This window comes from Balaenoptera acutorostrata, chromosome 2 (genome assembly GCF_949987535.1).
Source record: "Balaenoptera acutorostrata chromosome 2, mBalAcu1.1, whole genome shotgun sequence".
NCBI classification, from domain to species: Eukaryota; Metazoa; Chordata; class Mammalia; order Artiodactyla; family Balaenopteridae; genus Balaenoptera; species Balaenoptera acutorostrata.
The window spans coordinates 158108751-158122455 of NC_080065.1; the positions used below are offsets into that span (position 1 = coordinate 158108751).

The following is a 13705-nucleotide window of genomic DNA, read 5'->3' on the forward strand; positions in this document are numbered from 1 at the left end:
CAGAGAATCCCAGTTCTATCACTTCCTGGCTGTGTGACTTGGAGTAACTCACCTTGCCTCTCGGAGTCTGAGTTCCCCACTGGAATGTGCCCGTCTTTCAGAGCATCGTGAGATGGCAGCTCTTGGTGGCACTCATCACAGTTTGGAAGAAGAGTTAGTTTTCTGTCAGTTGCTTCATTAAAATCTGTCTCTCCCACTGGAATGAGAGCTCCATGGACCCAGAGGCCATGCCTGCTTGTTCTCCTCTTCAGCCAGTGCCCAGCACAGTGCTTGGCACATGGCAAGTGCTCTATACATTTTGTTAATAGATGTTTAAGGAATAATGATAATTACCGTGTTTTGAGCACTTTGTACCATGCTCTGTGCTAGACCATCGGTCCCCAACCTTTTTGGCATCAGGGACTGGTTTCGTGGAAGACAGTTTTTCCATGGACTGGGTGGTGGGGGGATGGTTTCTGGATGATTCAAGTGCATTGATTGATTATGGTCTCTGTGCAGTCAAACCTCTCTGCTAATGATAATGTGTATTTGCAGCCGCTCCCCAGCGCTAACATCACTGCCTCGGCTCTACCTCAGATCTTCAGACATTAGATTCTCAATAAGGAGCGCACAACCTAGATCCCTCGCATGCGCAGTTCACAGTAGGGTCCACGCTCCTATGAGAATCTAATGCTGCCGCTGATTTGACAGGAGGCGGAGCTCCTGTCAGATCAGCGATGTGAGCGATGAGGAGCGGCTGTACATATAGATGAAGCTTCGCTGGCTTGCGGGCTGCTCACCTCCTGCTGTGCTGCCTGGTTCCTAACAGGCCATGGGGACTGATAGCGCGTCCGTGGCCCAGGGGTTGGGACCCCTGTGCCAGACTCTTGATAAAAGCATCTAATTTAATCTCTATAACAACATGGGTGGGAGTGGGGGGGGCAGGTATCATCATTATTCCATTTTTTAAAAAATTTTTGCATTTTATTTTTTTATACAGCAGGTTCTTATTAGTTATCCATTTTATACACATCAGTGTATACATGTCAATCCCAATCTCCCAGTTCATCCCACCACCACCACCGCCTCCACCACTTCCCCCCCTTGGTGTCCATATGTTTGTTCTCTACATCTGTGTCTCAATTTCTGCCCTGCAAACCAGTTCATGTGTACCATTTTTCTAGGTTCCACATATATGTGTTAATATACGATATTTAAGTGGAGGAAGCTGAGACTTCAAGAGGTAAAGTGACTTACCTAAAGTCACATAGCCAAGAAGGGCTGAAGCCAAGACTCGAACCTAAGTACTCATCTCCAAGCCATGCTCTCAATTAGGATGCTATACTGAAGGACAGGCTCTCATGTGGAGCTGTTAGGGGCCAGGAGGAAGAGCTTTGGGGGTGGGGGACAGAAGCAGAGTGTGCTAGCAAGAGCAGAGGCCCAGGGCAAGCCACGGCCAGTGCCTTCAGGCTTGGCCTCACAGGATGACTGTAGTAGGTCAGCGAGCCCTGGGAAAATGCATTACGCCAAGAGGCTCCCAGAAACATCCACTTGTCTAAAATGCCTTTTCAAAAAAAGTGCTTGTTTTAGTCTACTTTTATTCATGTTTTTTTTCTGATTACAAAATCAATGCATGTTCATTAGCGAAAAATGAGAAAATCTGAAAACCATAAAGAAGCAAATTTCCACCCAGAGATAACCACCCTCGAATTTCTATGTATTTCCTTCCTATATCTTTCATCTGTATCCCATGCATACATTTCCCACATAATTAGAATCAAATCGTATATTCGGTTTTGTATCCTCTGTTGTTCATTTAATATTATATCACGGGCATTTTCCCCCCATTGTTAAATATTAATTGAAAACTTGATTTTTCAAAATATTGGGGTTTTTGATGATAAAACTTTGCAGTGTATGTTTACTGTAGAAAAGTTGGAAAATACAGAAAAATCTGAAGAAAATCCCTCATAACCTCACCTACCTGAGAGATAATGACCATTAACATTTTGTTGTATGTCTTTCTAGAACTTGATTTCCTTTGCACATATAGTATTATAGACAGATACAGACACATGCACACATATATACTTTTTAAAAGGACCAAACCAAAATCCTACTTCTTCCCTCAGGTTGTGGGGAAGCATCCTCTAATGCAAGACAAACTCAAATGTCCACAGAGCCCAAGCAAGTAGTTGAGATGGGTGAAGGGGCCAGCTCAGGGCCATGGGGAAGGAAAGCAAACAACCTCAGCAAAAGGGCAAGCTGTAACCCATTGATGACAGGCAAGAATTCAGGTCCTGTGTCACTAGACCTGATTTTCCAAGAGAGGCTATAAATCCAGTGTAAAGTGAATCTCCTGACTCTTAAGTACTGGCCACAAGTTCAAAAAATATTTTGAAAGACCAAGGGGTGATTTATTCAACAAACCAATGGAAGGGGAAAAAAGAAGAGGCAACCATAGCTTAAAAGAGGCCAATGACAATGAGTGGGCTTTATTTGGATCTTCATTCAAACAAACTGGGAAAAAAGCATATTCTCACACACAATATGACAAGAAGTCTTTAAATTTTAGAGAGACATACTGAAATTTTTTGAGATAAAATGGCATGTCTAGGATTTGCTTCAAAATAATATAGGAGGGAGAACTGATGGGGGCGTCAGTGAAACAAGATCGGCCATGAATGGTAATTGTTGAATCTGGGTAAACAGCATTCATTATACTATTTGTATATGTTTGGTTTTTTTAAATAAAAAGTTAAAAAAAAGAAAAAAAACCCCAAACACCAGTAGGCCAACCAGACAGGTCTGTGAGCCAGCATAAGAACTTGGATGGCCAGTTTGCAAACTCTGCCCTGTATGGAGCGGGGGTGGGGAGTAATATATGAGGCTCTCACCAGGGGTTAGGGCATGTTTTTTACAAAACCATGTTTGTTATTATGATTTAATTTTATATTTGGAAAACTAAAGAGGAAGAAATATTTTTTTCCCCATGATATAAATTACAGAATGGTAACAAAATCTTAGCTAGAGTAGTTTGGTTTAAAAAGTCTGAGTAACACTTTTTCTTGCTTCCTTTACTTGCTTTGGTTAACAAGAATATTTTGATCACAAAAACTTCAAAATTCTTTCTTTCCCTGATATTTTTGTTATTCAGGGTGGCAGTCAGTCTCTGCTAGAGACCTCATTCGTTTATTCATCCAGTAAACTACATAATAATGAAGGCTATCTGCCAAGCACTCTGCTAAGCCCTGAAACTTGGTGGTGAACAGACTGTCACAGACACTGCCCTCCAGGGACTCACATTCTAGTTAGGGACGGTCCACAAGTAATCTGTTGATACCAAAGTATGAAGACCTGTATTACCTGGATGACAAACACTATTTTTATTTGCTTTTTTACTTAATATAGATCAAGAGCATTTTTTCATGTTACTAAAAATTATTCAAAAATATTTTCATGACTGTGACTTTTAAAAAATGCCCCCTTAGTTTCCTGTCCTATACAATGAGGCCATTTCTTGCAGAAACCTTACACATTCAAAGGTGGAGTAGCACCCAGGTACGGTGCTCCCTGCTGCAGACAGCAGTGAGGAGGACAGGCCCATGCCCCGCCTTCTTTCAGAGGCAGCATGGAACCTGACAGCCCCGGGTTCGAGTCCTGACTTTGCCACTTAGTTGCCGTGCAACCTTGGTCGTGCTCCCTAGCCCCTTTGTGCCTCAGCTCCCTTCTTTACCAAATGGTGGGTGATAACAGGTGATAACACACCTCACAGGTTGTATGAGGACTAAATGAGAACCTGTGAAAAGGCACTTAAAATAATAACCTGGCACACATTAAGGCCACAAACCCAAGGGTTTGCTCTTTCCCTTGGAGCTTATGTTCTAGTTGGGGAAGCAGACAATAATGATTTTTAAATGCCCTTTAAATATGTGTATGTGTAGCTGATTCACTTTGTTATGAAGCAGAAACGAACACACCAATTAAAAGAAAAAAAAAATCTTCAAAAGTATGAAAACCTCTGAGGGGGGCGGGAGGAAGGAAGAAGGGGGAAAGAAAAAAAAGGAAGACGAGAAGACAGAAAAGAGGGAGAGGAAAGGATGGAGGGATGGGAGTAAGAGAAGGAGGGAGGAAAAAGGGAGGAAGGGCCTCATCTGCCCGTCCCAAAGATAAGAATAGTCAAGTGCTCTCGGGACGATGCTTGATCCAATTCTGTGCACCTGGGGATCTTAAATAACGTCACGAAGGAATCAGAAAAAGAAAGGGAGGGCCCAGGTGGGGGTGGGGGCGCGGGGAGGGCAAGGCGGGGGCTCCTGGCCGGCTGCGCCCTCACTGCCCTTCTTCTGCCCTTCCCGCGCAGAGAGCGGGTTCGCCGACACGCTGACGCCCGCGCGCCTCGGCCAGGCCCGCTTCAGCGCCTGCCTGCCGCCCAGCAGCCACGACGCGGCTAACTTCGACAACAACGAGCTCGAAAACAACCAGGTGGTGGCCAAGCTGGGCCACCTGGCGCTGGGCCGCGCCCCGGGCCCGCCGCTCGCCGACCACGCGGCCGCAGCCATCCCGTGCGGGCCCCGCGAGCGCCCGCGGCCCTCGTCGTCGCCGGCGCTGCTAGAAGCCGACCTGCGCTTCCACGCGACGCGCGGCCCCGACGTGAGCCTGTCGCTCGACCGCAAGGTGGCCTGCGCGCCGCGGCCCGACGGCGGTCGCACGCTTGTCTTCTCCGAGCGCCCGCTGCGGCCCGGTGAGAGCCTCTTCGTGGAGGTGGGCCGCCCGGGGCTGGCGGCGCCCAGCGCGCTGGCCTTCGGCATCACGTCATGCGACCCGGGCGGGCTCCGCGCCGCCGAGCTGCCCACCGACCCCTACGCGCTGCTCGACCGCAAAGAGTACTGGGTGGTGGCGCGCGCCGGGCCCGTGCCGAGCGGGGGCGACGCGCTCAGCTTCACTCTGCGGCCCGGCGGCGACGTGCTCCTGGGCGTCAACGGGCGCCCGCGCGACCGCCTGCTGTGCGTGGACACCACGCAGGCGCTCTGGGCTTTCTTCGCCGTGAGCGGCGGCGCCGCAGGCCAGCTGCGCCTCCTCGGTGAGTCCCCCGACCGCGCGTATGCGGGGCTCGCCCCGGGAATCCTGGCGCCACTGGATAGGTAGCCGGAGCCGCTGCTGAAACCCAGCCAGTGGTCCCCCAAACTTGAGCGCGCATCAGAACCACCTGGCCTCCACCTAGAGTTTCCCATTCAGTGGGGGTGGGTCCTGAGAAGATGCGTTTCTAACCAGTGCCCCGGGGATGCCTTTGTCGCAGCTCCCTGGACCACACTTTGTCCACACCAACCCAAGTACCCGCTGGTGTCAGGGCCTGGCAGGTAAATTGTCGGTGCAATTTTTATTTCCATTATTATGATTTATTATAAATATTTTTTACACATGTAATGTATATTAAGTGTAGGAGAAAAAGAAAATACAACTACATTTAAAAGAGAAAAATGAGAATAACACCGTCCACAGAAAGTGGAACGCAGGCTTGAACCATCCCGTTTTGAGATTGCTTCTTGCCTTCATTCTGCCACAAATAGACACGCAGCACCCTCCTCCAGCTGTGGGCCAGGCCCTGAGCTCGTGGGATGGGGCACGGCAGAGGAGAGGACACAGACCGTGGAGCGTCCTCACAGACACCCAAATGGAGATTTGCGCGGTGTGGTGTTCGCTACAGCAGAGGGGCTTCTCTTCTCGCCAACTTGGTGGAGCGGGGCTGGTGATCAGGGAAGGTTCCCAGAGAGCACAGCTCCATTTTCGTGTTTCAAGAAGTAAAGTCCAAACGATAACAGAAACGATGAACATTTCATATGTCACCTCATTCAGTTTTATCCTCCTGAAAATTGAAGCACAGGGAGATTAAATAAATGTCCCAGTCACGTGGCTGGTCAGCCATGAAGATGCTGGGCAAATCAGAGAATCCCTGAGCCTCAGTTTCCTTCAGTGTAGAAAGGGAGTGATGACCTGCATCGTGGGGTTATTGTGAGGATGAAATGAAAAGGTGCATATAATGTTTTTAAGCAGGTGTCTGCCACACGCAGCATGTTTAATAAGTAGCAATAGTAACGACAGTGACTGTTGCTGTTTGACTGAGGACAGAGGAGGAACAGGGTAGTGGTGGTTGTAATTTGGTTGGTTTGGGTTTGTTGTTTTTTTTTTTAAGGGACCATCAGACAATAGTCATCATTTCAGCCTGAGATGAGTTGCCCAAGTTCCCACTGGGGCTTTGCAAGAACTAAGCCTAGAGTCATTCTCTCCCCCTCCCCAGCACCTCCAGAAGAACCAGGATGAGCCTTTGAGTGGTCAGGAAGAGAAGGCAGGAGAAGGTAGAAAGGAAGTGACTGCTTTTGGAGGCCAGGGACTTGCCCTCCTGATCCCCGTCTGACAGCAGCCCTGGTTCTGTAATCTGTCCATCCATCCTCAAGTAGGGTAAAGGAAGGGGCCTGTCTCTTCACATCAGAGATAACCCATCATTATCTGAACCAACAGTGAGTTCAGGGAAGAAGACCCATCCATGTTGAACACTAGTTGGGAGTCTTGTAGTTGCAAGTAACGAAACCCCACTCACAGTGCCCTAAGCAAAAAGGGAATTTGGGGGGTACACACATGCCTCAGAAGTCTGGGAGTATATTGGATGGATTCAGGAACAGCTGGATCTAGGTGTTGAAAGGATGTCATCAGGATTCCATCTGAAAGCTGTACTTTGCTCTGTGTTGGCTTGACTCTCAGGCAGGCCCTACAGCACCAGGCTCATCTCCCAATGGAATGGGTGCCTTCTTTCCTAGTAGTTCTAGTGACAGTCACAGAATTTGGCCTTGCAGGCCTTGCTTGAACCACCACTGAGACCAAGGGTGGAAGTTCTTATTGGCCTGGCCTGGATCGTGTGTGTGAGGGTGAAGTAGTGCCTCAAACAAAATTCCAGTGCTGTTTCTGAAATAAACAAGAATGGAGGCTAGGTGGCAAAGACCAAATGTCTATCACACTTGTACGATTCCATCAGTTCTTAGCAGAACCCTGTGAGGCAGTTCTTGTCCTCCCATTAGATACATGAGGAAGTGAAGGTGCAAAGCAGGGGAGAGCCAGGGACTAGCAGAGCAGAGCCCACCTCCCACTGCCCCTGATGGAGTCTCTTTGGTCTCAGGCACCCTGCAGTCCAGCCCTGCGACCACATCCCCATCAGGATCCCTCAGCGGCTCCCAGGACGATAGCGATTCCGATATGGCCTTCAGTGTCAACCAGTCCTCCTCGGCATCTGAATCATCCCTGGGTAAGGAAGGGCACACCTTCAGGGATGGGGGAGTGGAGGGTGCAGGGAGACAGGGGCTCTCCCTGGTGGCTGTACCAGCCCTTCCTGGGGCTAAATAAGGTGGCCGCCTTTCCCCCGCATCCTTTCCTTCTTCAGCTGTAGGGAGGAGAAACATCTGGATATGGCATCCCAGAGGGTGATAATGGTGCTTGATGCTTAGGGGTAGGAGCATAGGAAAGGGGGCAAAACCCAGGAGAATAACCAAAACTGGTGTCTCCCAAAGTTGTACCCCCACGGATTCTGCCATAGAAGCCCTGCCTTCTTGGGATTGCCCCAGCAGAGCCCACCTGAGAACCACGGATTAAGGTCTGCCTGTTCTCCCTTTCTGCAGTGACGGCCCCCAGCTCCCCACTGAGCCCACCAGTGTCCCCCGTGTTCTCCCCACCAGAGCTGGCGGGCAGCAAGAACAGCGAGTGCGCAGTGTGCTTCGATGGCGAAGTGGACACAGTCATCTACACGTGTGGACACATGTGCCTGTGCCACGGCTGCGGCCTGCGGCTCAAGAGGCAGGCCCGGGCCTGCTGCCCCATCTGCCGGCGGCCCATCAAGGACGTCATTAAGATCTACAGGCCGTAGCCTGGCCCGCTGACGGCCTTGACCAGAGCAAGGTCACCTTTCTGAAGCCCACCCCCACCCCGGGCCGGGCGACCACCATGGCTGCCGGGGAGTCCAAGGGCAGCAGCTGTCTTGCCTGCCGCTCTCCAGTGGTGGGCAAGGCGTGACAGTCGTGGACACGAGGCCCCCGGGGGTCTCAGTCCAAGCGAGGGTTGCTTCTGGCTCGAAAGTGCTTTGCCCCCAAAAGGCCGTCCTAAGAGCAAGCTCAGGAACTGCCTGGCAGACTGCCCTGTCCCCCGGTGACCTCTCAGCTGAGAAATGGCGTCCTCTGTGCAATGCCTTTTGCTGGGGTTGGGTTGAGTGTGTGTGAGAGAGGGGGAGGGGAGGGAGGGAGACAGTCCAGAGAGGGCGAATGTGTGAGAATGACCTAGAGAGAACGTGTAGGTATTTATCCAGGGATCCTGGCTCTAGGAGGTTATTTAACACTAAGGAATGTGCAATCCGGAGCCCAGACGGTAGCGTGACTAGAAGTTGTTCACTTTACGGGGCTGTGACGTCAGCTGGTTTTGAATGTACAAAGCCTGCACCTAAACAGAACTCCCTCAGATGGTATAGAAAAGGGACACTCAGATTTTCTAAGGCGAGGAAAAAATAGCTCATTGTTTACAGCTCCGAAGCGGCAACTCCTTGGGGAGTAGTTGGGCGGAGAACATAAGAGAACAATTTGCTTTTTCAGTTTCTAACTCAGTCTTGGAGAGGAGTTTTGACTGGGTGCTGGGGCCAGAGCTCTGGGTGGTGTCTTCTCCAGAAGCCTTGTCACCCCTTCAGCCCCAGACAGCCTAATTACAAGCACACCACCCCTTGACTCCATCCCTATATGCTTTTAGTCTGTAGCATCCTCACCGTCTCCAAGGAGAAGACAAGCAACAGGTTCCCTTTTCCTGGGGGCAGGAAAGAATCCTAGATGCCGGTGAGCCACCTGGGGTTGGAAAGGGTCACTCCGCAACTCTCCACATTTCCTGCTGAAACACAGGGCCTGGCATTTGCCAGCAGCTGTGGGCATCACCAGGATGACCTGCTGGCCAAGTAGGGGAAGGAAGCAGGGCTTTGCAACCCGTCTTTGTTCTGATTCTCAGCTTATCTCCCCCTGGTGATTACTAAGGTGTTAACTTATCATTAGGATGATGTTAACTAGGGACTGAGACACTCGCTGAAAATGCTGACACTGGGACTTTCCCCCTCCCCAGGGTTATTTGCTGGGCATTTCCTGGGACCCTGGCCCTGCCCCAAACCCCTCCCCCCTCCCCCCTGCTTGGGCCCATCTCTGCAGACTCCCGGACCACACCTAGGCTGATGGGCTGGCAGGCCTGCAATTCCCTTCTGGGCCCCACCTCTGCCCTGTCTTGTGCTGTACCTTTAGGGAGGTCCCTGGGCCTCTCTGTTTCTCAGTTCCCAATCTGTCCAAGAGGGAGCCTGGTACCTGCCCACTCCAGAGCTCTTGGCAGGACTGGCACATTTTAAAAGGCCCAAGACACCTTGCAAAGAGCAGGTATCGTTTTTAGTCCAATTCTTAATCTGTTCTTCTGTTGAGGGAGGCAGGGAAGGGAGGACATTCAGTTTTTGCATTCATGTAGCAACTGTTTGTTACCTGTCTGGGGTCCCCCTCGTCAGATCAAGGCCCATAAGGCCAGTCAATCCGTGCCCTTGTGATGCTCCAGGTCTTGGACCATCTGCTTCTCCTCTGCCTGGTATTCCGACCTGATCTCAACTTCAGAAACCCTACTCTTGCCCCTGCAAGGATCCCTGATTGGTTCTTTTTCCCTTATGAAGTTGGGAAACACGCCCAGGTTTTAATTTTGCAGCAGAATCTTTATGGGAGTGACTGGCACCCCAGCATTTGCCAAGATAAGAGTTTGCATACCTAGGCAGCGCTCGGCACCCAGCTGAACTTGGTCTGCTGGAGCCTTCCATTTCCCCCACATGCTGGGTGTGGGCAAGGCCACGCACAGGCCCCATGTGAGAGGGCTAGTCACCCCCAGGACGGTGGTTCTCCAGGCAGCAGCTCCCCTGACTGGATTGAGCCATAGTCACAAGCCCCGGTGGTCTCGGCGGCCTGGGGGAGCCAGCTCCTCTCTCTTGTCCCCTTGGGTTCCAGCCAGGGTCAGTGCAACCACTGCCAGGAATCCAGGGATCGAGGGCCTGGACCCAGGGTGGACCAGGCCATGCGCCTGGTGACCTATTACCTGGGAAGAAAGGAGCTGGTGGCCTGTTTAACATGCTCTGCAGCTGCTATAAATAGCCTCCCTGTTTCCAAGAGGAATTAAGGGAGTGTTTATCTTCTAAAAACCAGACATTTCCTGATGCTCTAAACTGATTTATTCAGCGCTGCAGAGGAGCTGCCCACACCGCCCTCTAGGTTCTGTCTGGAGAGGGGGCAGGAGGAAGAGGGAAGGGAACCACTCTTCTTTATTTGGCATCACTGTGTGCCCGGCACTGGGCTGGGGAGGTGCATCCCCATGTCAATCCTGTGAGGTAGGTCTTAGTACCATATTGAGTCGTATCAAAGACACTACTGATGACAAAACACACCATTCTATGTACCACTAAGGGAAAAACACTGCCAATTTCAACTGTAAGATGCCACAGCTATTCGATTCATTTTACTCCGACATGTTAAGTGGAAAAGCTGTGCTCCTAGAATCAATGAAATACGATATTATCCCCAGTTGGCAGGTAAGAGAACTAAGGTGCTGGAAGTGAAGCAGGAGGTGACAGCACTGGGCTTCAAACCCAGGAGTGCCTGATGCCAAAACCCACGCTCTCTGCTGCCTGGCCCCGAGCCCAGAAAGCTCGAGACTGCTTGAGTTTTCTTCCTTGAAGCTCACCTGGGCAGCGCCTGGAGAGAGCTGGGCACCCGCCCCTGTGTGAGGGTTCCAGCCCCAGACTGCGGCCCCTGTGCCGCCCGGAACCCTGGGAGCACAAGTGTCCTTCCTTTCAGGCTTATCTGCCTACTGCCCACCTTCTCCCGGCAGAGCTGAGCCACGTGTGAGCTTGGGTCCAACCCCAGGGCCTCCTCCTGTTACATGGGGATGCCCATCAGGGGCAACTTTGGGGAGACACTTGTCCCACCACCTTCCTGGGCCTCATGACCACCACCCCCCTAAGTAGGGCCCCCAGGGCGAGGACAGGAAGACCAGAGGATGCCGCCTTTGTTGTGGTCTGGTGCCTGTTCATCCTGAACCACCAGAGAAACTGAGCTGTTTCCAAGTCAAGACAAACTCCTTTTTCTAGCCCATTCACAGAACTGGGAGTCTTCTGGGATTTAGCTACCCAGGGCAGCTGTTCCCCTAACTACAGCAATGCTTTTTCAGTCATCCGACAACCACTGGTCAGTGTGGCCTGTGTTCTGGACAAAGGGATGGGAACCGGGTCTAAAGACAAGGCCTGTAGGGAGCTTGCAGTCCAGAGCAGGAGGTGGGCAGATTTGTAAACTTGTATTTGACCCATCCAGTGCTGGGTCCTGTGGTAGCACTTAGTAGGTACTCATTAAAGGTTTACTGAGTAAATCAGAAATCAGGTTATGAGTCTCCAGGGGTTTGGTAAAACACCATGTATACATGCACACAAAGTCATTCAACAAACATTTGCTGAGTGCCCACAAGGTGTGGGGTGCTGGGAGGACAGAGCTGAGAGGACAGGACCCCAGCTCTGATGTCAGAGGGATTGACATTATGAGACATTTGGGGCAGAGTCCATGGGCTTTCCTGGCCATTTTGTTGCCTCGGGGGTCTATCTTAGTGAGTACACAACTGCTTTCCAGACCCAGAGCCCCCTGCACACTTCAGAAAGCCTTCTCTGCATTAGGAATGCCGGGCATCTTGTAGTCACTGAGTTGCTGCCGAAATGGCCTTGGGCAGAACCCTCAAGAGCCCCACCAACCGATAATCGCCTTCAGGTCTTGCCAGGGAGACACAGGGAGATAGCTACCTGCTACTTTCAGGCCTTGGGACTGGTGGCTGGAAATCAATCCCCAAGTCGACAGAGAACCCCCAGTCAGTTCCAGAATAGGGTTGTGCAAACTCTTGGCGAATGAGAGGCAATCACCTTCCGCTTCTCAATCCTGTCTCTGCCCCGGTTCTGGCAGAAGGACTCCGGCTCAGGAACACGTGGCCTCCCGGCATCTCTCAGTATTTAATTTTCTCACCGTCTTTCTCAAGTCCCTAGTGAGATGACTTGTGCAACAATTTGTCTGTGCCTTATGAAAGTGTCTGTGCACTTTTAATCCTTTTTGAAAGCAACTTTAAAAAGTGGGCCGGGGACTAGCATACGTGGTAGTGTTCTAGAAATCTGTGCTCATCACTGAAACCCTTCTGCAATGTGTATTTGATGTTGGAGTGAGGAAGTGTACGTCCCCCGCCCCACCCCACTACCTGTGTACAGACCTTTTTAAAAATGTCTCTCTTTCTGATTCAATACTGTGACCTCTCCAATACAGTCTAATCTTTGGGGATCTGTAATAAAGGTTTCAAAACCTGGGGGAATGGGTGGGGAAGGGTTTGCACTGGTCCTGTGTGTTGTGCTCTTGCGTGTTGTGTGTTTTGATTTTTGTCTGTTTTTATCTGTTTTATATTAACATAATTTTCCTGTTTAAAAAAACAAATACAACTTTGGCTTGTTAAGAAAGTCTCTTCAGGACTCAGTTTTAAAAATCACAGTTGCCTACACAGTTGGGGAGTGGAGGTGAGGGATACAAATCATTGCCAGCCTTGAGGAGACAATTTGAAAAATGTCTATAGAAGCCTGAGAATATTCAAACCTTTTGCCAAGTAACTCCTGAGAAAATATCCCCAGGAAATAATTCTTGTTGAGGATAAGCTCTATATGTAAAGATGTTCATTGCAGCATTATTTATAATGATAAAAAACTAGAAGCAAGCCTGATGACCAACAACCAGGGTTTATAGTTGTCCCTCACCATTCTATCATCAGGGGATTGGTTCCAGGACCACCCTGCCTTGGAGTATCCACGGATGCCCAAATCCCTTATATAAGATGGTGTTGTATTTGCATATAACATACGCACATCCTCCCATATACTTTAAATCATCTCTAGAATACTTATAATACCTAATGCAATGCAAATGTTATGTAAATAGTTGCCAGCACAGCAAATTCAAGTTTTGCTTTTTGGAACTTTCTGGAATTTTTTTTCAAATACTTTCCATCTGAGTCTGGTTGAATCCACAGATGTGGAACCTGCGGATATGGAGGGCCAACTGTACTTGCCAAGAGCTCTTGGTTACAAGTGACAGAAACCCAACTGGAGCAGGCTTTGGGGAATTAAAAGGCTCAGGTAACTGAGAAGTCCAGTATCAAAACCCAAGAACTCACTTCAGGTGCATTTCGATCCGGAATCTGAAAAGCTGCAAGAGGATGTGGTCTTTCCCCCTCTGCTTCTGCCCTCTTTTGTCCCCCCTTCCCACCCAAGTTCTCAAGACAGCTGGCAGCAGGTCCAGGCTACATCCTGCCTTTGAGCAATCCCTGCGTGGACCAAACTGGATCACGTGCCCCTTCCTTAGCCAATCATGGAAGCTGGGGAGATCCGGGGCTCTGATTGGTCAGACCCAGGACCTGTGCTCACCTCCACCCAATAACCGCACCTGTTGAATTAAGGGTTGGGGGGTGGGAATCAGAGGCCCCACAGGAAAATTGGAGCAATGTAGAAGGAAAGCTGGGCAGGGAGGAACAACAGATGTCTAAGAAAGGTTGAATAAAACATGATACAGATATATCCCTGGGAAATAGTATGGGCTGTGAAACCAGACAGCCTGGTCCTCAC

The 13705-nt window shown here is 50.2% G+C and overlaps 1 protein-coding gene across 2 annotated transcripts in view; it reads left to right on the forward strand.

Moving 5' to 3' along the window:
- NEURL1B (neuralized E3 ubiquitin protein ligase 1B) overlaps positions 1-12572 on the forward strand; it is a 40543-nt gene extending 27971 nt beyond the window's left edge. The window contains exons 3-5 of one of the 2 annotated variants that reach the window (XM_057540654.1): positions 4340-5059; positions 7148-7273; positions 7644-12572. In XM_057540654.1, coding sequence (XP_057396637.1) covers positions 4340-5059; positions 7148-7273; positions 7644-7888 — 1091 coding nt within the window. In that variant the 3' untranslated portion in view covers positions 7889-12572. The remainder of the gene's footprint in view (positions 1-4339; positions 5060-7147; positions 7274-7643) is intronic. The other variant, XM_057540655.1, reaches the window with a different exon arrangement.
- Positions 12573-13705: the final 1133 nt, after the last annotated feature.